Here is a 22049-nt window from a genome sequence, read left to right on the forward strand (position 1 = left end):
CCCCTCCATCATGGGCCCCTAGAATCCGTCTCCTTTACCCCCCCTTTTTTGCCATCCTCGCTACACTATTCTGGTCACTCGGTGTTAAAAAGGCAAACATTGGTGTAGGTATCACAACTTCAGAGGCAAACATTTATGGGACAATTTGTTTGAACTCCAGATTGTTCACCTCTGCACCTGCAGTCTACATACATGTCCCTTTGTTGTCTCCTATTTCCCAACATCCATGTAATTGCTGAGTCAAAAGATGAAACACATAATCACTCGAGACATCATCATTAGATTTGTAAACGTGTTTATGGTTGCTCCACTATGAGCACTGGCAGCTGGAGCACTGTAGACTGAAAGTGACACACACACACAATACACAAAATAGATGTTTTGTGTTGTCCTTCTTGCAGTGGTAGGAACAAGCCGCCATCTTCCATTCGTCTGCAGCCTGATTCTCTTTCAAGCATGTTAGCTCTTGTGGCGTCAAATCCTCTTGCTAACTCTTGTGAAGGTCACGCCCTTGTCTCCTGGAGTGGTACACTTCTACGAATCAAGTACAATAGTTAGTCAGTTGACATCATACTTGCCAACCCTCACGGATTTTCCGGGAGACTCCCGAAATTCAACGCCTCTCCCGAAAACCTCCCGGGACAAATTTTCTCCCGAAAATCTCCCGAAATTCAGGCGGAACTGGAGGCCACGCCCCCTCCAGCTCCATGCGGACCTGAGTGACGTGTTGACAGCCTGTTCACAACATTGCCGTAAACAGCAATGTTGTGACACTTTTAAACAAGACAATACTGCCATCTACTGTACATGCATATGTGACCCACCCATAATGTGTCACATTTTTGTGTTGATTTATTTATTTTATTTTGTGGTTTGAATTAGTTTTTGGAGCTGTCATTACACATTTATCAGTATTCACATTGGTCAGTAGGGGGCAGTAGGGCGTTTCTTCCCAATTGAATGCTATCACCTGCAGACCGGAAGTGTCTTGTCATTCTGATGAGAGCGACCAGTCTGTGAACAATTGAAACGTCCTGTGTGCTTTTTCCTCCTGTATAACAGGTTAGTTTTGGTGAATCAACTCACTGAATAATATCCATGTGATCTTTATAAGTTTAAGTACACATTCTGATGGTGGAGCCTAACTCTAAAGTGTTTGTGAGTTGTAGTTTGTATTTGTGAATGAATCCAGTGCACAGCTGCAGTAATCAATACAAAAAGGCGACGTGAGTGCGCAATGTTTATATAGGAACTTCTGATCCTAATTCAGACTCCCAAATTAGAGCTCCCGTTTTCTTATTGATTTTATAATGTATATTTGTATAATGTGTGTGTTCTGAAATAGTGACAGAGAATAGAACAAGGATGGACAATTCAACCCTTAACTCAACAATGAGTAGATGAGTGTTATGTGTGTGTATATGTGTAAATAAATGAACACTGAAATTCAAGTATTTCTCTTATTTTTTAATATATATATATATATATATATATAATAAATAAAAAAATAAAAAAATTATAATTCAAGTATTTATATATATATATATATATATATATATATATATATATATATATATATATATATATATATATAGCTAGAATTCACTGAAAGTCAAGTATTTCTTATATATATATATATATCTTAACCACGCCCACAACCACGCCCCCCGTCCCACCCCCGACCACGCCTCCCACCCCCCACCTCCCGAAATCGGAGGTCTCAAGGTTGGCAAGTATGGTTGACATGCCAAAAGCCATCGTTGTGCAAGGATCCACGATTAGCATAGAACATCGGAACCTCCAAACGAGTACAAGATGAACTTTGGAGATTGAAGAGCCATCATGCAACATGTTGGTATAACTTTCTCTCTGGCACTCATGGAGGGCGGACGCTCCCCTTCCCTCTCCCTTATCTCTCCTGCTTGCTTCTTGGTCTTGTCTTTACTTTCTTGTTGCCTCTTTTTGCACTGCTCTCCAAATCTAAACATTGGAACTATTTAACTGGCCTCAACGAAATTGACAAGATCTTGGGTTTGGGGGGAACCTGCTGTCGTGACGAAGCGGTTGTTGCTGGACACACCACGGACTCTTGGGAGAAGAAGGTGTGCCGCGTGCCTGGCGACCCTTTTCTGTCGAGGACTTGAAGATATCTACCTATTGGGAATAATGACAACTTGACATCTGCTGACTGGAATAAGCGTTGCTCTGGTTTGTCGACAAATTGGAAGTTGCTGGCAGTCTTCAAAGTAGCCCAAAGCTGCCACAAATGATTGCAGGATGCGGGAAGAACTGTGGACACTCTTGTGATTTTTGGATCACATCGGACTGTCTGCCACGCAGGTTTTGAGGACCAGTCATAGACAATTTAGAGTGAAAAGCAAATTTTATTTTCACTCACATACAAAACATTCTAACTTGGATTGTTTCCCTGGCTTGGAGACTCTCCTGAAGGACAGTGCAGCGAAGACACAACAAGCTCCCTTCTTGTCTCTCATGGACACACACCTGTTGTTGTTGACTTTGGACTGACTATCGGCTGTACTTCATCAAGGCCGCGGAACAGAGACACACTACGGGCTTTCACACACGCATTCAACCACAAAAATATATACGCCACATATACACCCCCCCCCCCCCCCCCCCAACCCAACGCCCTCGACGCAAATCCCATAGGGGTGATGAATGGATGGTCAGCGCCTGAGAGCTGCGGCCTAACATCATGACCTCGCACTCCCTTCCCTCTGTTGCTAGATATCTCGAGATGTACGTTGTAATATGTATATGTGCTTTGCTATGGAGGTTTTTTCCCACTAAGGGGGCCCAGTCTAGATTGTATTTTTTTACTCATCCTTCCCCAGCGTTTTACCTTTTTCCCATCCTTTACAGCGTTCCTGTTCTGTAACCCTGTACACTGTTTGTTTGTCTCATCTTGAACGGGTTTGTGCTGAAAACAAAGTTTCGTTGTACTTGTGCAATGACAATAAAGACCTATCCATCTAACTGGTAATGTTTTTAACCTTTTATTATTCCCCTAAACTTGTGTCTAAGGCTTCGTCCACACTGCAGGTTCTGGTGCCCAATTCAGATTTTCTGTTAAATCCAATTTTTTTAGGGAGTCGTTCACATTACCAAACAGATAAAATGCAACTTCTCTGTATGTCTAATCTGCTGTCTGTTTAATTGCTGCAATGCTCTTAGCCACCACTAGAGGGGGCCATTTTCTGTGTACAACATACAGAGTGTGCAGAAACTTCAGACATTTTTAATCTTTAAAGGGGAACTGCACACGTTTGGAATTATACCTCTCATTCACAATCCTTATTTGAAACAAGCATGAATATGTTTTTCTTTTTTATAATGCATTCTAACTCGTAAATAAACGCTAGCAAGAGTCAGCTAACGATGGGGCCAACGGGAGTCGCTTTATCCCGCCTATAAAGCATTCAAAGACCTCCATTAAGGTTTACATACACACTGTATAATATATGTAATGTAGTAACAGGCACATTCATAATAACATTTAATATTGATGTATTTTGCTTATTTTAAACATCCATCCATCCATATTCTACAGTTTAGGGAGTCTGGAGCCTATTCCAGTTGCACTTTGGTAAACGGCAGGGTACACCCTGGACAAGTCGTCATTTTAAACATACGACGGCGTATTAATTTCACAAACGCATCACAAGGTTCGCGTCTCCCTTCAACAACAACAACACTAGTTTGCATCATGCAGCAGTTTTGCTAAGAGCTAAATGAGACGTAACAACTACAAACATAATAAAGTAATCACTTACAGTACAACGTCTGCTCTCGCTGGGATACCGACTGATGGGATGTTTATGAGAATTAATCATACCGTATTTTTCGGACTATAAATCGCAGTTTTTTTCATAGTTTGGCCGGGGGTGCGACTTATACTCAGGAGCAGGGGCGCCGAAAAGGGGGGGTAAAGGAGACGGATTCTAGGGGCCCATGATGGAGGGGGGCCCAGAGAGGCCCCTAATGATGATGAAATTATAATACAGAAAAAATAATGACACTGTGTTGGGGGCCCTGTAAAGATTCTTTTCATGGGGCCCAAAATCCCTAGCGGCGCCCCTGCTCAGGAGCGACTTATGTGTGAAATGATTAACACATTACCGTTAAATATGAAATAATATTATTGATCTCATTCACGTAAGAGACTAGACGTATAAGATTTCATGGGATTTAGCGATTAGGAGTGACAGATTGTTTGGTAAACGTATAGCATGTTCTATATGTTATAGTTATTTGAATGACTCTTACCATAATGTTACGTTAACATGCTTGCCAACCTTGAGACCTCTGATTTCGGGAGGTGGGGGGCGTGGTCGGGGGTGGGGCGGGGCGTGGTTGGGGCGGGGGACGTGGTTGGGGGCGTGGTTAAGAGGGGAGGAGTATATTTACAGCTAGAATTCACCAACTGGAGTATTTCATTCATATATGTATATATATATATATATATATATATATATATATATATATATATATATATGTATGAAATACTTGACTTTCAGTGAATTCTAGCTATATATATGTTTATTTATTTTGTTATATGTATAAATAAAAGAAATACTTGAATTTCAGTGTTCATTTATTTACACATATACACACACATAACACTCATCTACTCATTGTTGTACTTGAAAATACAATGCAATACAATTCCGGGGCAATGGCACCTATCAAATACACAGTAATGAAAACACAGTTGTTCTACTAACTGTACTGTGTGTTATGAGAGTAGAGTATGTGTGTGTGTGGCCCTTTAATAGGTTACAGCATGTGAGGTGAGTGAGGTCAGTGAGTGTGTGGGCGAGAGAAGAGAGGGAGCGTAGCGTGAGTGCGGGGAGGGACTAGTTGGTTTTGTGTTGGATTGGCTGTGTGCAAGCAATCAATAAAACAAGATTTGCAACTAATCGCTGGACTCATCATTCACCCTAAAGTCGTCCGCTGTGGAGACCCACTGCCGGGTAAGGTGAAGGGTGTTGCCCCGAGCATACATCGCCCTGGAGAAGTGTCTCCCCTGCGCTCTTCGACTATGGTCTCGTTCTTCTGCTTCGTCTCCTTGTCTGCGCACACTAAACTCAGGTCCGCATGGAGCTGGAGGGGGCGTGGCCTACAGCTCCGGCTGAATTCCGGGAGATTTTCGGGAGAAAATTTCTTCCGGGAGGTTTTCGGGAGAGGTGCTGAATTTCAGGAGTCTCCCGGAAAATCCGGGAGGGTTGGCAAGTACGCGTTAACATACCAGGCACCTTCTCAGTTGGGTATTTATGCCTCATATAACGTACACTTATTCAGCCTGTTGTTCACTATTCTTGATTTATTTGAAATTGTCTTTCAAATGTCTATTCTTGAATTTGGCTTTTATCAAATAAATTTCCCCAAAAAATGCGACTTATACTCCAGTGCGACTTATATGTTTTTTTCCTTATTTATTATGCATTTTCGGCCGGTGCGACTTATACTCCGGAGCGACTTATACTCCGAAAAATACGGTACATAGTTTGATATTCAGTTTATGAGATGTAAATGGAGTATTGTTGGCTGTTTTATAATAATTTTTTTCGAGGGCTTTATTGTGGGGAATAGATACTCCCATTAGCTTCATTGTTAGCCACCTCGTACTTGCCGTGTAATATAAATTAGAATGCATGAAAAAAGAAATACAGAAGTGTGCTTGTCTTACTCAAGGATTGTGAGTAAAAGGTAATATTCCAATAAAAGACACAAAAAACAATCTCCATTGGATTAGCTCTATAAATAATCATAACCTTAATGGACTGTACTTCAGTGTTATATACAACATGAAGTTCCGCTTTCTGACAGTCGCTTCAGGATGCACCGTTTTGTGGGCAGTTTTATTTACGTGGCTCACGTTCGACAGCGTCTTCTCTAGGGATGATGTTTGACAAGAAATTATCGAGTTCGAGCCCATTATCGAATCCTCTTATCGAACCGATTCCTTATCGATTCTCTTATCGAATCCAGATAGGTTGTTGTATATGGAAAAAAACACAATATTTGATTTAACAAAAGCTCACTTTTATTTTATAAGAAAAAAATAAAATAAAATAAATAAATAAATATTGACTGTTATCCCCCTAAAAAAAATAAAAATACAAATATTGACTGTTGACCCAAAGTATATTAAGTTGGATCTTTCAGAAAAACAAATATATACAGTAACACAAATACAACCTGTCTCTGTGATCACTATAGGTGTATAAATAATAATATAGTGTTAAATAAAATCAGTCCCTTGGGCACAAAACTAAAAATAATACAGCTCTCCATAAAGTGCACTTCTGCTGCTATTGGAACATACTAACTACACACGCTATGACATAAAGAACACCACAGTCATCAATCAACAATTCTTCCCCCCTTACATGAGAGCGAAGCATGGTAATAATTGCATATTGCCTGTTCTGCCCTCACTATACGTGTTGAGGTTATACAGTTTGGCAGACAGTTAACAAACAATCCAAAGCAGATGAATCCATTTAGGCTCTTTATTGTTGTTGATCTTGCTTTGTCTTTTCCTATCTTTACTTTTGTCTTGCACTGGACTGTTATTTTTTATTTTTTTAAACTGAAATACACACAATGACAAATGTATAAGCTATGTGATTCAATTAACATACTGAAATGTAATACACAATATGTAAATATTAGCTTCACACAAATATACAGTACTATCATCAAACAAATACTTCTGAGTGTTGAAACTATTTCGATGGTGGAAATATATTTTAAGTCCTCAAAACATCCATTGAAACAGTGCACAAAAATCGTTTTTCAATAAGCATCTTAGTAGCAAACTTAAACACTTTCCACCTTAATATTGAGTTACATAAACAAGTTAAACAGTTTACTTACAGACTTATCTTTTCCAAGGCTTGTAAGAGCTAACACAACTTGTCTACTTCTCAATTGTCTCAACCCGGAAGTGCCCAAACTAATGACGCGTAATATTTTCATATCGCCACAAGGTGTCAGTAAGAGTCTACGATCAAATGGGCATAACATTGCAGGTCCCACAGGGCATTTCCTGTACGTGGGAAGGGATTCATTCCCAGGGATTTGAATAAAGAACCAACTATTTTTCTTTACGATAGTGGCCTCGATAACGGGAACCGGTTCTCAAAAAGGGTTTCGAGTCCATGGAATCGGTTCTTTTCTTATTGAACAACCGGGAGAACCGGTTTCAAACATCACCCCCAGTCTTCTCCCCGTCATCTTTGTTTGTAGCGGTGTAGCGTGCAAGGACGGGGGTGGAAGAAGTGTCAAAAGATGGAGCTAACTGTTTTAATGACATTCAGACTTTACTTCAATCAATAACGGAGCAGCATCTCCTCATCCGGAAACAACAACAAGGCCGGAAATGTGACCCGTGAAAAACCGTCCGACCGGAACTCTCTAATAACTAAAGTTCCTTGGGTGAATAATGTAAACTCACTACACCGGTATGTTTTAGCGCTTTCATGTGGAGTTTACTGACAGATATAAGAAAGAACTTTACACTACTTTATATTAGAAATGGCAACAGTGGAGGATGAATGTCCCATAACAAGAAGATAGAGAAAAGGAAGAAGACAAAGACGGTCACATGCAATTTTTCAGGATTTATGCAGATCCTAAATACAGATCAGCAGGTACCAGAAGGTAAGAAAAGTTGCTTTTGCATAATATTGCAACAAAACGCCAGATGATGTGTCTTACCTTATACACACGCCATAATAATACTCGTATGTTTAATGCGCCGACAATCCATCAAGCGGTGCGGCTTCATAGCTTACCAAAGTCGTACCAAAACATTTTGATAGATTTTTGAGTGCCGTGTGTAATGTTTTATATTTTCAATGGAACATATAAAATGGACAGAATTTCTAGGCGCAGTCAGGGCGTTGAGGGGATCTGGTTTGGTGGCTGCAGGATTAGGTCTCTGCTATTTGCAGATGATGTGGTCCTGATGGCTTCCTCCGGCCAAGATCTTCAGCTCTCACTGGATCGGTTCGCAGCCGAGTGTGAAGCGACTGGGATGGGAATCAGCACCTCCAAGTCCGAGTCCATGGTTCTCTCCCGGAAAAGGGTGGAGTGCCATCTCCGGGTTGGGGAGGAGATCTTGCCCCAAGTGGAGGAGTTCAAGTACCTCGGAGTCTTGTTCACGAGTGGGGGAAGAGTGGATCGTGAGATCGACAGGCGGATCGGTGCGGCGTCTTCAGTAATGCGGACGCTGTATCGATCCGTTGTGGTGAAGAAGGAGCTGAGCCGGAAGGCAAAGCTCTCGATTTACCGGTCGATCTACGTTCCCATCCTCACCTATGGTCATGAGCTTTGGGTCATGACCGAAAGGACAAGATCACGGGTACAAGCGGCCGAAATGAGTTTCCTCCGCCGGGTGGCGGGGCTCTCCCTTAGAGATAGGGTGAGAAGCTCTGTCATTCGGGGGGAGCTCAAAGTAAAGCCGCTACTCCTCCACATTTGGAGGAGCCAGATGAGGTGGTTCGGGCATCTGGTCAGGATGCCACCCGAATGCCTCCCTAGGGAGGTGTTTTGGGCACGTCCGACCGGTAGGAGGCCACGGGGAAGACCCAGGACACGCTGGGAAGACTATCTCTCCCGGCTGGCCTGGGAACGCCTCGGGATCCCCCGGGAGGAGCTGGACGAAGTGGCTGGGGAGAGGGAAGTCTGGGCTTCCCTGCTTAAGCTGCTGCCCCCGCGACCCGACCTCGGATAAGCGGAAGAAGATGGATGGATGGACATATAAAATGTTGGTGTTGTTTACTTGAGTCATATTGCCATCATAGTGCAGTCTACACGTATCTCTTATGTTTGACTGCCATCTACTGGTCACACTTATCATTACACCATGTACCAAATAAAATTGCTTCGAGGTCAGTAAGCAAAACCAGAATTGTTCCGTACATTAGGCGCACCGGGTTATAAGGCCCACTGTCGGGTTTTGAGAAAAAAAAAAGATTTTAAGTGCGCTTTATAGTCCGGAAAATACGGTACTTTAGGCCTGTCTGTTTTGGCGAGGAATTGTGACGTCATTTTCACGTTTCAATGACGTATGGATTCGATGAACGCCACCTGATCGTTGAGACTGCAGTTGCTATTGACACATATCTGATTCATATCCACATACGAAAGAGGCCTGGGTCTGATTTGGAAAAAAAAAATCGGAATTGTACTTTTCCCATTGACATGAAAAATGAGATGCGGGCCACGTATGAGCAGAGGTGGGTAGTAACGCGCTACATTTACTCCGTTACATCTACTTGAGTAACTTTTGGGATAAATTGTACTTCTAAGAGTAGTTTTAATGCAACATAATTTTACTTTTACTTGAGTATATTTATAGAGAAGAAACGCTACTTTTACTCCGCTACTTTTATCTACATTCAGCTCGCTACTCGCTACTAATTTTTATCGATCTGTTAATGCACGCTTTGTTTGTTTTGGTTTGTCAGACAGACCTTCATAGTGTTTCAACAAATACAGTCACTGGTGACGTTCACTCCGTTCCACCAATCAGATGCAGTCACTGGTGACGTTGGACCAATCAAACAGAGCCAGGTGGTCACATGACCTGACTTAAACAAGTTGAAAAACTTATTGGGGTGTTACCATTTAGTGGTCAATTGTACGGAATATGTACTGTACTGTGCAATCTACTAATAAAAGTTCCAATCAATCAATCAAAAGTGTGAAGGGAAAAATACCCTTTTTTATTTCAACCGTACACCCCGTCAAAAGCCTAAAGACTGACTGCACAGTTCTTGTCTTCACAATAAAAGTGCCGCTACATCGCGCCTGCGCTTTCAAAATAAGAGTCTCCGAAAGCCAGCGCAAACAAGCTAGCAAGCCACGGAGTTTGCCGCCAATGTATTTCTTGTAAAGTGTATAAAAACGAATATGGAAGCTGGACAAATAAGATGCCAAAAACCAACCACTTTCATGTGGTATTAGACAGAAAGGAGGAACTTTTTTTCTCCTCCATTGGAAAAGGTGGATCTTATCATCACTACTGTCTGATTACAATCAATGCAAGTCATCAGAATCAGGTAATACACCAACTTATATTCTAGTCTTCATGAAAGAAAGGAATCTATATATGTTAAACATGCATGTATATTCATTAAAACACATTTAACATGTAAACAAAAACGGCAAAATAAATAAATATAAATTATATACTGTATATATCAATGTATGTATATATATATATATATATATATATATATATATATATATATATATATATATATATATATATATATATATATATATATATATATATATATATATATATATATATATATATATATATGTGTGTGTGTGTGTGTATGTATATATATATATATATATATAACCTGATTGCCCTCTCAACGGGGGGTGCTTACAAACATCAGTTGTCTACCAATCTAAGGTAACACGCAAGGACATTAACACATCCGACACATATGTAGGATTAACCGAGGGAGAGTTCAAAACCAGATGGAACAATCACAAGGCTTCTTTCAGGAACCAAAACCTGCGGAATACCACAGAACTCAGCAAACACATTTGGGACCTCAAAGACAATAATGTTGAATATTCAATAACATGGCAAATTCTTGCATCCAGCACACCTTACAATAGTGGTAATAAAAGATGCAACCTATGCTTGAAAGAGAAACTGTTTATTATTTACCGTCCAGACCTGTCATCCCTCAACAAGCGCAGCGAAATTGTAACAGCATGCCGCCACAGACGGAAACACCTCCTAGGTAACACATGAGCCAATCACCACGCCCCTACGCCAGCCTGTACCCACCCACTCTGTGCCCTATATAAACCATGGTATGTGAATGCTCCCATTAAAATCTCCTGATGATTGAGGGAACCCCCCTCATGAAACAGGCCTGTAGAGATGAAATAGTCTTGTGATTTTTTTCCCACACATACATATATATATATATATATATATATATATATATATATATATATATATATATATATATATATATATATATATATATGTGTGTGTGTGTGTGTTAATATATATATATTTTTATATATATATATATATATATATATATATATATATATATATGTATATGTGTGTATATATATATATATATATATATATATATATATATATATATATATATATGTATATATATATATATATATATATGATATGTGTGTGTATGTTGCTCATCAGTTACTCAGTACTTGAGTAGTTTTTTCACAACATACTTTTTACTTTTACTCAAGTAAATATTTGGGTGACTACTCCTTACTTTTACTTGAGTAATAAATCTCTAAAGTAACAGTACTCTTACTTGAGTACAATTTCTGGCTACTCTACCCACCTCTGCGTATGAGCAACAAGTGACCTGCAGTGTGGACTTAGCCTGGATCTGTCATACCTTCACCAGAATGACAGGCCTGGCTTATAAAAGGTAATCCTTAAATATCACTGCTGTGACCCTCGTGAATTTAAATGGACACTCACCCCCACCAATTTATCGTTCACCATCTCAGCTGTGAAGTGGTATTGCGGAAATTGTACGGAAATCTTCCCATCTTCCATAAAGACGGGGGCCTGTAAGCACCGAAGAGCTGGGGTCGTTATCCACACTCCAAAAAAAGCAGATGTATTGCCAGATGTTTCATTCTTTGGACATGAGCTCACCTTGAATTTGGAGCCCTTCATTGTCACCAGCTCACATTCCTGGCCAACGGTGAACTTATTAGACCAGGTCCAGCCTGGGATGCTTTGAGTCCATGTGAAGTCACTCCCATCCTGATGCACTTCTGTCTGCACTTTGAAGTCAGTCTTGGAATTGAGAATTCCTGTGGCAACCAAACGTCAAAATACAAACAGACGTTTGACTAAGTTTGATTAGTGTGTTGACAAAGGAATACGTCCATACCGATTATTTCAAGGAACGGCTCATAGTTCTCCTGACTCTCCAGCTCGTACTTCCCAGTGAACGACATGGCGGTGAAAGAGAAGTGCAGGGGGAAGGAAAGATCAATGACACGCATCCAAACAGAGGAGTGGCCGTCCACATGTTTTGTGCTCTTCTTTTAAAAACGCTGCCATTCGAATATGAAGTAATCTACCTGAGCACGTTTGAGCCTGCCAGAAGACAAAGTAACATGTCCTGTAGGAACGCTGCATTCTTTCCTTGTGCGTCACTACAACTGTTGCGGGCAGAAATGATATCACTTAAGGTGTACCTGAGGCAAGTTGAGACATAGAGAGAGAACACAGCTTTGTTGAAACGCCTGCTTCCCCCCCCAAGACAAGATCTAATTATTTGCATAATGAATTAACTAATTATCCATCCATCCATCCATCTTCTTCCGCTTATCCGAGGTCGGGTCGCGGGGGCAGCAGCCTAAGCAGGGAAGCCCAGACTTCCCTCTCCCCAGCCACTTCGTCCAGCTCCTCCCGGGGGATCCCGAGGCGTTCCCAGGCCAGCCGGGAGACATAGTCTTCCCAACGTGTCCTGGGTCTTCCCCGTGGCCTCCTACCGGTCGGACGTGCCCTAAACACCTCCCTAGGGAGGCGATCGGGTGGCATCCTGACCAGATGCCCAAACCACCTCATCTGGCTCCTCTCGATGTGGAGGAGCAGCGGCTTTACTTTGAGCTCCCCCCGAATGACAGAGCTTCTCACCCTATCTCTAAGGGAGAGCCCTGCCACTCGGCGGAGGAAACTCATTTCGGCCGCTTGTACCCGTGATCTTGTCCTTTCGGTCATAACCCAAAGCTCATGACCATAGGTGAGGATGGGAACGTAGATCGACCGGTAAATTGAGAGCTTTGCCTTCCGGCTCAGCTCCTTCTTCACCACAACGGATCGATACAGCGTCCGCATTACTGAAGATGCCGCACCGATCCGCCTGTCGATCTCACGATCCACTCTTCCCTCACTCGTGAACAAGACTCCGAGGTACTTGAACTCCTCCACTTGGGGCAGGGTCTCCTCCCCAACCCGAAGATGGCATTCCACCCTTTTCAGGGCGAGAACCATGGACTCGGACTTGGAGGTGCTGAGGTTTTAATTATGAAGTCAATTAAAACCTTGGCAAGGCATGTCTGATCGGAGCTACAATTTCAAATATTTGATTTACCAAATCTAAAGTAAAGAGGAGAGTGAAGCAGGTGCTAAGGATTTCTGTTAGTTTACCCCTCTTTCCAAAAATACTAAAAGTATCCAATTTTATTGGCAGGTTTAGTTAAGTTAAGTTAGGGGTGTGAATCATTGGGCACCTAACAATTCGTTCAGATTCCGATTCCTGGGGTGACAATTTGACGATCCCCAGTCAATCCTCGATTCAACACAATTCTTGATTCAAACCGAGTCTCGCAATGTATTATTTGGTATAATAGTTACAGGGCGAGAACGTGTGACGTGGAAACGCATTGCGTTGTGGTTCTTGGCTGGCCTCTGAATAGCTAATTTCCATGCCTGAAGGCAAGACTCTTGAAGTGTATTTCTGGTCTTGTCATCCTCTTCCGGACAGAAGGGCATACTTGCCAACCCTCCCGGATTTTCCGGGAGACTCCCGAAATTCAGCGCCTCTCCCGAAAACCTCCCGGGACAAATTTTCTCCCGAAAATCTCCCGGAATTCAGACGGACTCAGGTCCATGCGGAACTGAGTCCGCATTCCCACAAAATAAACAGCGTACCTGCCCAATCACGTTATAACTGTAGAATGATCGAGGGCGAGTTCTTGGTTTCTTATGTGGGTTTATTGTTAGGCAGTTTCATTAACGTCCTCCCAGCGCGGCAACAACACACAACAACAGCAGTCACGTTTCCGTCTACCGTAAAGCAGTTCGTCTGCCGTAAACAGCAATGTTGTGACACTTTTAAACAGGACAATACTGCCATCTACTGTACATGCATATGTGACCCACCCATAATGTGTCACATTTTTGTGTTGATTTATTTATTTTATTTTGTGGTTTGAATTCGTTTTTGGAGCTGTCATTACACATTTATCAGTATTCACATTGGTCAGTAGGGGGCAGTAGGGCGTTTCTTCCCAATTGAATGCTATCACCTGCAGACCGGAAGTGCCTTGTCATTCTGATGAGCGCGACCAGTCTGTGAACAATTGAAACGTCCTGTGTGCTTTTTCCTCCTGTATAACAGGTTAGTTTTGGTGAATCAACTCACTGAATAATATCCATGTGATCTTTGTAAGTTTAAGTACACATTCTGATGGTGGAGCCTAACTCTAAAGTGTTTGTGAGTTGTAGTTTGTATTTGTGAATGAATCCAGTGCACAGCTGCAGTAATCAATACAAAATGGCGACGTGAGTACGCAATGTTTATATAGGAACTTCTGATCCTAATTCAGACTCCCAAATTAGAGCTCCCGTTTTCTTATTGATTTTATAATGCATATTTGTATGATGTGTGTGTTCTGAAATAGTGACAGAGAATAGAACAAGGATGGACACTTCAACCCTTAACTCAACAATGAGTAGATGAGTGTTTTGTGTGTGTATATGTGTAAATAAATGAACACTGAAATTCAAGTATTTCTCTTCTATATATATGTATGTATATATATATATACACCGTATTTTCCGCACCATAAGCCGCCCTGGGTTATAAGCCGCGCCTTCAATGAACGGCATATTTCAAAACTTTGTCCACCTATAAGCCGCCCCGTCTTATAAGCCGCATCTAACTGCGCTAAAGGGAATGTCAAAAAAACAGTCAGATAGGTCAGTTAAACTTTAATAATATATTAAAAACCAGCGTTCTAACAACTCTGTTCACTCCCAAAATGTACGGTAATGTGCAATCACAAACATAGTAAAATTCAAAATAGTGCAGAGCAATAACATCAAAAACTTAATGTTGCTCGAACGTTAATGTCACAACACACAAAATAAACATAACGCTCACTTTCTGAAGTTATTCTTCATTCATAAATCCCTCGAATTCTTCTCCTTCGGTGTCCGAATTAAAAAGTTGGGCGAATACGGCATCCAAAATGGCCGGCTCCATCTCGTCGAAGTCATTGCCTTCCGGAAAGCTCGGACCACAGTTGTGACCGAAATATCCGCCCAGGCATTTACGATCCACTGGCAGATGTTGGCGTATGTCGTCCGGCGCTGTCTCCCTGTCTTAGTGAAGGTGTGTTCGCCTTCGGTCATCCATTGTTCCCACGCCGTTCGCAGTCGTGCTTTAAATGCCCTGTTGACACCAATATCGAGCGGTTGGAGTTCTTTGGTTAATCCACCCGGAATGACGGCGAGTGTTGTATTTGTGTGCTTCACTTGTTTTTTGACACCATCTGTGATGTGGGCGCGCATGGAGTCGTATATCAACATGGAACACACAAAGGAAATGAAACGTAATACCCGCGCGCTTCTTCTTCTACGGGGGCGGGTGGTTGCTTACCGTAGAAGAAGAAGCGCTTCCTCTTCTACGGGGGCGGGTGCTTACCTTGGCAGTTGCTTACCATAGAAGAAGAAGCGCTTCCTCTTCTACGGGGAAAAAAGATGGCGGCTGTTTACCGTAGTTGCGAGACCGAAACTTTATGAAAATAAATATTTATATTAATCCATATATAAGGCGCACCGGGTTATAAGCCGCACTGTCAGCTTTTGTGAAAATTTGTGGTTTTTAGGTGCGGCTTATAGTGCGGAAAATACGGTATATATATATATATATATATGTATATATATATATATATATATATAGCTAGAATTCACTGAAAGTCAAGTATTTCTTATATATATATATCTTAACCACGCCCCCAACCACACCCCCCGCCCCACCCCCGACCACGCCCCCCACCCCCCACCTCCCGAAATCGGAGGTCTCAAGGTTGGCAAGTATGCGAACGTGTGACATAATTAACTGCCACAATGGTTGTCATGGTGGCTTCAGGTTTGGTTGAATTTGTCTCTTTTCCAGGGAAGAAACAAAGCCAAGGAAGTCGCGTTAGTGATCTAATAGAGAGGACGATGAATAGCCCGGATAGCAGCCGTGAGACGATCAAACATCACTTTTAACGCCATCACCTGGTACATGTTGGTGTGATCACAACATTTTCACGCTGGTGAGTGTGACTCAAAGCATGTTTTATTCTGTTGCACAAAGCATTTACCGTATTTTCTGCACTATTAGCCGCACCTAAAAACCACAAATTTACTCAAAAGCTGACAGTGCGGCTTATAACCCGGTGCGCTTTATATATGGATTAATATTAAGATTCATTTTCATAAAGTTTCGGTCTCGCAACTACGGTAAACAGCCGCCATCTTTTTTCCCCGTAGAAGAGGAAGTGCTTCTTCTTCTACGCAAGCAACCGCCAAGGTAAGCACCCGCCCCCATAGAACAGGAAGCGCTTCTTCTTCTACTGTAAGCAACCACCCGCCCCCATAGAAGAAGAAGAAGCGCGCGGATATTACGTTTCATTTCCTTTGTGTGTTTACATCTGTAAAGACCACAAAATGGCTCCTACTAAGCGACAGGTTTCCGGTTCATGAAAAGACGCAATCTCTCCATCCGCACACGGACTACTATTTCACAGCAACTGCCTAAAGACTTTCAAGAAAAGCTGGCTACTTTCCGTGCATATTGTAAAAACAAGATAGCTGAAAAAAAGATCCGGCCAGAGAACATTATCAACATGGACGAGGTTCCACTGACTTTTGATATTCCTGTGAACCGCACTGTGGATACAACGGGAGCACGTACGGTGAATATTCGCACCACAGGGAATGAGAAGTCATCCTTCACTGTGGTTCTAGCTTGCCATGCTAATGGCCAGAAACTTCCACCCATGGTGATATTCAAAAGGAAGACCTTGCCAAAAGAGACCTTTCCAGCCGGCGTCATCATAAAAGCTAACTCGAAGGGATGGATGGATGAAGAAAAGATGAGCGAGTGGTTAAGGTAAGTTTACGTGAAGAGGCCGGGTGGCTTTTTTCACGCAGCTCCGTCCATGTTGATATACGACTCCATGCGCGCCCACATCACGCTGGTTTTTAATATATTATTAAAGTTTGACTGACCTATCTGACTGTTTTTTTGACATTCCTTTAGCGCAGTTAGATGCGGCTTACAACCCCGGGCGGCTTATAGGTGGACAAAGTTTTGAAATATGCCGTTCATTGAAGGCGCGGCTTATAACCCAGGGCGCCTTATGGTGCGGAAAATACGGTAGTAGTAGATTAGCGGTAGCTGCTAAAATAAGCTAGCTGCGGGTTACAAACAACGTAGTTTTTTTGGGGAAAAAGCAATACTCTTGTTCATAGATCAATAACTGAGAAGACTTTAAATACTTCCCACATAAATACATAGTGTATTTTCGACTTGAAATATATTTAGTTTGAAACAAATTTCTCCAGGAGACACCACAAAGGGACAAATCCTGTGGACTTACCTCTGAAAGGACAACGGTCGTATCGTTCTGATGTATAATTCCCAGGTTTTAAACACACACAATTGACTTGGGATTCCGAAATGTTTGGCCGGGATAGAAGCTGACTGTTGACGACCGAGATACAGGACATGTTTGGCAGCTTACTCAAATCTCGTCTATTTGTGCCAATGGTTTGCTTTTGATTGTTATTCTCTTAAATTTTGAGTCCATTTCTGTTTCACCGCTCCTTCCTTTGTTTATGTTCTGATTGTTAAGTGCGCTGATTAAACACACCATTTTCTGTTTATTGATTAGTGTCCCCACCTGCTGCCGCCACTAATCACACCCCTTTTTATACCCGTCTCGCCGTTCACTCGGCGCAGTTTAAATGTTTGCTCTCCATGACAGCTTACCTTCATTTGGCTCTCGCTACTGCGTATGTTTTAGCCTTAAGCTAAGTGTTGCCTTGCGGTTTCTTTGTGCCTCCGAGCGGCACATCCCTTTTCCGTGTTTTCTGCCTTGTACAAACCCCGTTTCCATATGAGTTGGGAAATTGTGTTAGATGTAAATACAAACGGAATACAATGATTTGCGAATCATTTTCAACCCATATTCAGACAACATATTTGATGTTCAAACTGATAAACATTTTTTTGTTGTTGCAAATAATCATTAACATTAGAATTTGATGCCAGCAACACTTGACAAAGAAGTTGGGAAAGGTGGCAATAAATACTGATAAAGTTGAGGAATGCTCATCAAACACTTATTTGGAACATCCCACAGGTGTGCAGGCTAATTGGGAACAGGTGGGTGCCATGATTGGGTATAAAAGTAGATTCCATGAAATGCTCAGTCATTCACAATCAAGGACGGGGCGAGGGTCACCACTTTGTCAACAAATGTGTGAGCAAATTGTTGAACAGTTTAAAAAAACCTTTCTCAACCAGCTATGGCAAGGAATTTAGGGATTTCAACATCTACGGTCTGTAATATCATCAAAGGGTTCAGAGAATCTGGAGAAATCACTGCACGTAAGCAGCTAAGCCCGTGACCTTCGATCCCTCTGGCTGTACTGCATCAACAAGCGACATCAGTGTGTAAAGGATATCACCACATGGGCTCAGGAACACTTCAGAAACCCACTGTCAGTAACTACAGTTGGTCGCTACATCTGTAACTGCAAGTTAAAACTCTCCTCTGCAAGGCGAAAACCGTTTATCAACAACACCCAGAAACGCCGTCGGCTACGCTGGGCCTGAGCTCATCTAAGATGGACTGACACAAAGTGGAAAAGTGTTCTGTGGTCTGACGAGTCCACATTTCAAATTGTTTTTGGAAACTGTGGACGTCGTGTCCTCCGGACCAAAGAGGAAAAGAACCATCCGGATTGTTATAGGCGCAAAGTTGAAAAGCCAGCATGTGTGATGGTATGGGGGTGTATTAGTGCCCAAGACATGGGTAACTTACACATCTGTGAAGGCACCATTAATGCTGAAATGTACATACAGGTTTTGGAGCAACATATGTTGCCATCCAAGCAACGTTACCATGGACGCTCCTGCTTATTTCAGCAAGACAATGCCAAGCCACGTGTTACATCATTACTTCATAGTACAAGAGTGCGGGTACTAGACTGGCCTGCCTTTAGTCCAGACCTGTCTCCCATTGAAAATGTGTAGCGCATTATGAAGCCTAAAATACCAGAAGGGAGACCGCCGGACTGTTGAACAACTTAAGCTGTACATCAAGCAAGAATGGGAAAGAATTCCACCTGAGAAGCTTAAAAAATGTGTCTCCTCAGTTCCCAAATGAGTGTTGTTGAAAGGAAAGGCCATGTAACACAGTGGTGAACATGCCCTTTCCCAACTACTTTGGCACGTGTTGCAGCCAAGTTAATTATTATTTGCAAAAAAAAAAAAAAGTTTATGAGTTTGAACATCAAATATGTTGTCTTTGTAGCATATTCAACTGAATATGGGTTGAAAAGGATTTGCAAATCATTGTATTCCGTTTATATTTACATCTAACACAATTTCCCCAACTCATATGGAACCGGGGTTTGTATATGGAATTTAAAAAAGTCTTACTTGCACGCTGCTTCTGCCGCTTCCCGTCTTTTGCATCCTGGGAACACGACCGTCACTATAATGTGATCGCAACAGCAAAACCAACTTTGCTTACCTGTTGGTACCTGTTTTGGTGTATTTGGGATCTCCATAACTTTTACATCAAACCATGAAGGCATGGCAGAGATATTTTTACAACAATCTAACCTTCTTTGAAACATGCCCCCAAAGAAATTTGAGACTTTAGTGACACATTTTGCCTCAGTTACGTCAGCGGATACCTCCATATATGGTAGGAGTCTACCTGAAGAGCTTTGCGCGAGTCCGCCATTTTTTATTCAGTTTTAGTCCAAAATTGTAGGCAAAAAGTTCCTTCTTTTGTTGAGTGGCAGACTGGCTCTTACCGTATTTTCCGCACCATAAGGCGCCCTGGGTTATAAGCCGCGCCTTCAATGAACGGCATATTTCAAAACTTTGTCCACCTATAAGCCGCCCGGTGTTGTAAGCCGCATCTAACTGCGCTAAAGGAATGTCAAAAAAACAGTCAAATAGGTCAGTCAAACTTTAATAATATATTAAAAACCAGCGTGATGTGGGTGCGCATGGAGTCGTATATCAACATGGACGGAGCTGCGTGAAAAAAGCCACCCGGCCTCTTCGCGTAAACTTCCCTTAACCACTCGCTCATCTTTTCTTCATCCATCCATCCCTTCGAGTTAGCTTTTATGAGGACGCCGGCTGGAAAGGTCTCTTTTGGCAAGGTCTTCCTTTTGAATATCACCATGGGTGGAAGTTTCTGGCCATTAGCATGGCAAGCTAGAACCACAGTGAAGGATGACTTCTCATTCCCTGTGGTGCGAATATTCACCGTACGTGCTCCCGTTGTATCCACAGTGCGGTTCACAGGAATATCAAAAGTCAGTGGAACCTCGTCCATGTTGATAATGTTCTCTGGCCGGATCTTTTTTTCAGCTATCTTGTTTTTACAATATGCACGGAAAGTAGCCAGCTTTTCTTGAAAGTCTTTAGGCAGTTGCTGTGAAATAGTAGTCCGTGTGCGGATGGAGAGATTGCGTCTTTTCATGAACCGGAAACCTGTCGCTTAGTAGGAGCCATTTTGTGGTCTTTACAGATGTAAACACACAAAGGAAATGAAACGTAATATCCGCGCGCTTCTTCTTCTTCTACGGGGGCGGGTGGTTGCTTACAGTAGAAGAAGAAGCGTTTCCTCTTCTATGGGGGCGGGTGCTTACCTTGGCGGTTGCTTGCGTAGAAGAAGAAGCACTTCCTCTTCTACGGGGAAAAAAGATGGCGGCTGTTTACCGTAGTTGCGAGACCGAAACTTTATGAAAATGAATCTTAATATTAATCCATATATAAAGCGCACCGGGTTATAAGCCGCACTGTCAGCTTTTGAGTAAATTTGTGGTTTTTAGGTGCGGCTAATAGTGCGGAAAATACGGTACTTGCACATGCTTGCCAAAATCCTCTGCTGTTGTCATTTCTAATACAAAGTAGCGTGTAGTTCTAACTTATATCTGTCACTAGACTCAACATGGAAGAGCTAAGAAATACAACATGGCTGACAGAGGGGTGACACAGTTTGGCCAGGACGAGGGCCTTGGCACGTAAACAAGACCGCCCACAAAACAGCGCATTCTGAAAAGACGGTCAGAAAGCGGCTTGAAGATGGTCTGTAGAACAAAATCAATAAACCATTTTGACCTATGGGCCACCATTACAGCACCAGAAATCATAATATGACCCCTGTAATGGTGTAAGTATCCTAACTGTTGATCTGATCTGAAACACATTGCATGATTTCCCACCCCAGATAACGTCTGATGACTCATCATCGCTTATGTCTGGGTTGTTCTGCATGACCACAATGGCGTAGTTGATGAAACACATGTGAATACATCTATAGTGGAGCTAGTGTAATTGAGAGTATTACAAGTACAATGTTATAACTACTTACACAGACTAATGAGATGGATGATACATAACTCTGTGCTTGGAGTTTGCGCTGCATGGACTCGTACTGAATATTGATACAGCTTTTGTATGGATCTCATTCACTATAACCATTCTCATGGTTATAGTGTTTAGTGCATACCGTGACTGGGTATCATCATGCCATATGTGTACACAGTTCAACACACCATGTTGGATTTTATTTTCACAATAAACAGATAGAGAAACTGAAATGAATACATATCAGGTCACAGATAAGATATCCATCCATCCATCTTCTTCCGCTTATCCGAGGTCGGGTCGCGGGGGCAGCAGCCTAAGCAGGGAAGCCCAGACTTCCCTCTCCCCAGCCACTTCGTCCAGCTCTTCCCGTGGGACCCCTAGGCGTTCCCAGGCCAGCCGGGAGACATAGTTTTCCCAATGTGTCCTGGGTCTTCCCCGCGGCCTCCTACCGGTCGGACGTGCCCTAAACACCTCCCTAGGGAGGCGCTCGGGTGGCATCCTGACCAGATGCCCGAACCACCTCATCTGGCTCCTCTCCATGTGGAGGAGCAGCGGCTTTACTTTGAGCTCCCCCCG

The 22049-nt window shown here is 42.4% G+C and overlaps 1 protein-coding gene across 1 annotated transcript; it reads right to left on the minus strand.

Annotated features, from left to right (window-relative positions):
- Window positions 1-278: 278 nt before the first annotated feature.
- LOC133577063 (gastrotropin-like) lies at window positions 279-12105 on the minus strand. The gene is made up of 4 exons (XM_061930590.2): window positions 11955-12105; window positions 11714-11874; window positions 11534-11623; window positions 279-534 (listed from the first exon to the last, which is right to left on the minus strand). The coding sequence occupies exons 1-4, from the start codon at window positions 12067-12069 to the stop codon at window positions 475-477; spliced, it is 426 nt and encodes a 141-aa protein (XP_061786574.2). The 5' UTR covers window positions 12070-12105; the 3' UTR covers window positions 279-474.
- Between the last annotated feature and the right edge of the window lie 9944 nt (window positions 12106-22049).

The sequence above is a fragment of the Nerophis lumbriciformis genome, linkage group LG36, assembly GCF_033978685.3.
Source record: "Nerophis lumbriciformis linkage group LG36, RoL_Nlum_v2.1, whole genome shotgun sequence".
NCBI classification, from domain to species: domain Eukaryota; kingdom Metazoa; phylum Chordata; class Actinopteri; order Syngnathiformes; family Syngnathidae; genus Nerophis; species Nerophis lumbriciformis.

Bases quoted from the DNA above. Each gene is read 5' to 3' on its own strand.
- LOC133577063 (XM_061930590.2), bottom strand. From the start codon at position 12,069: ATGCGTGTCATTGATCTTTCCTTCCCCCTGCACTTCTCTTTCACCGCC. The intron at 11,624-11,713 runs GTGAGCTCATGT...CGGTGCTTACAG, and splicing joins TGAAGGGCTCCAAATTCAAG to GCCCCCGTCTTTATGGAAGA. The intron at 535-11,533 runs GTGAGTGTCCAT...CTTGATTCGTAG, and splicing joins TGAACGATAAATTGGTGGGG to AAGTGTACCACTCCAGGAGA.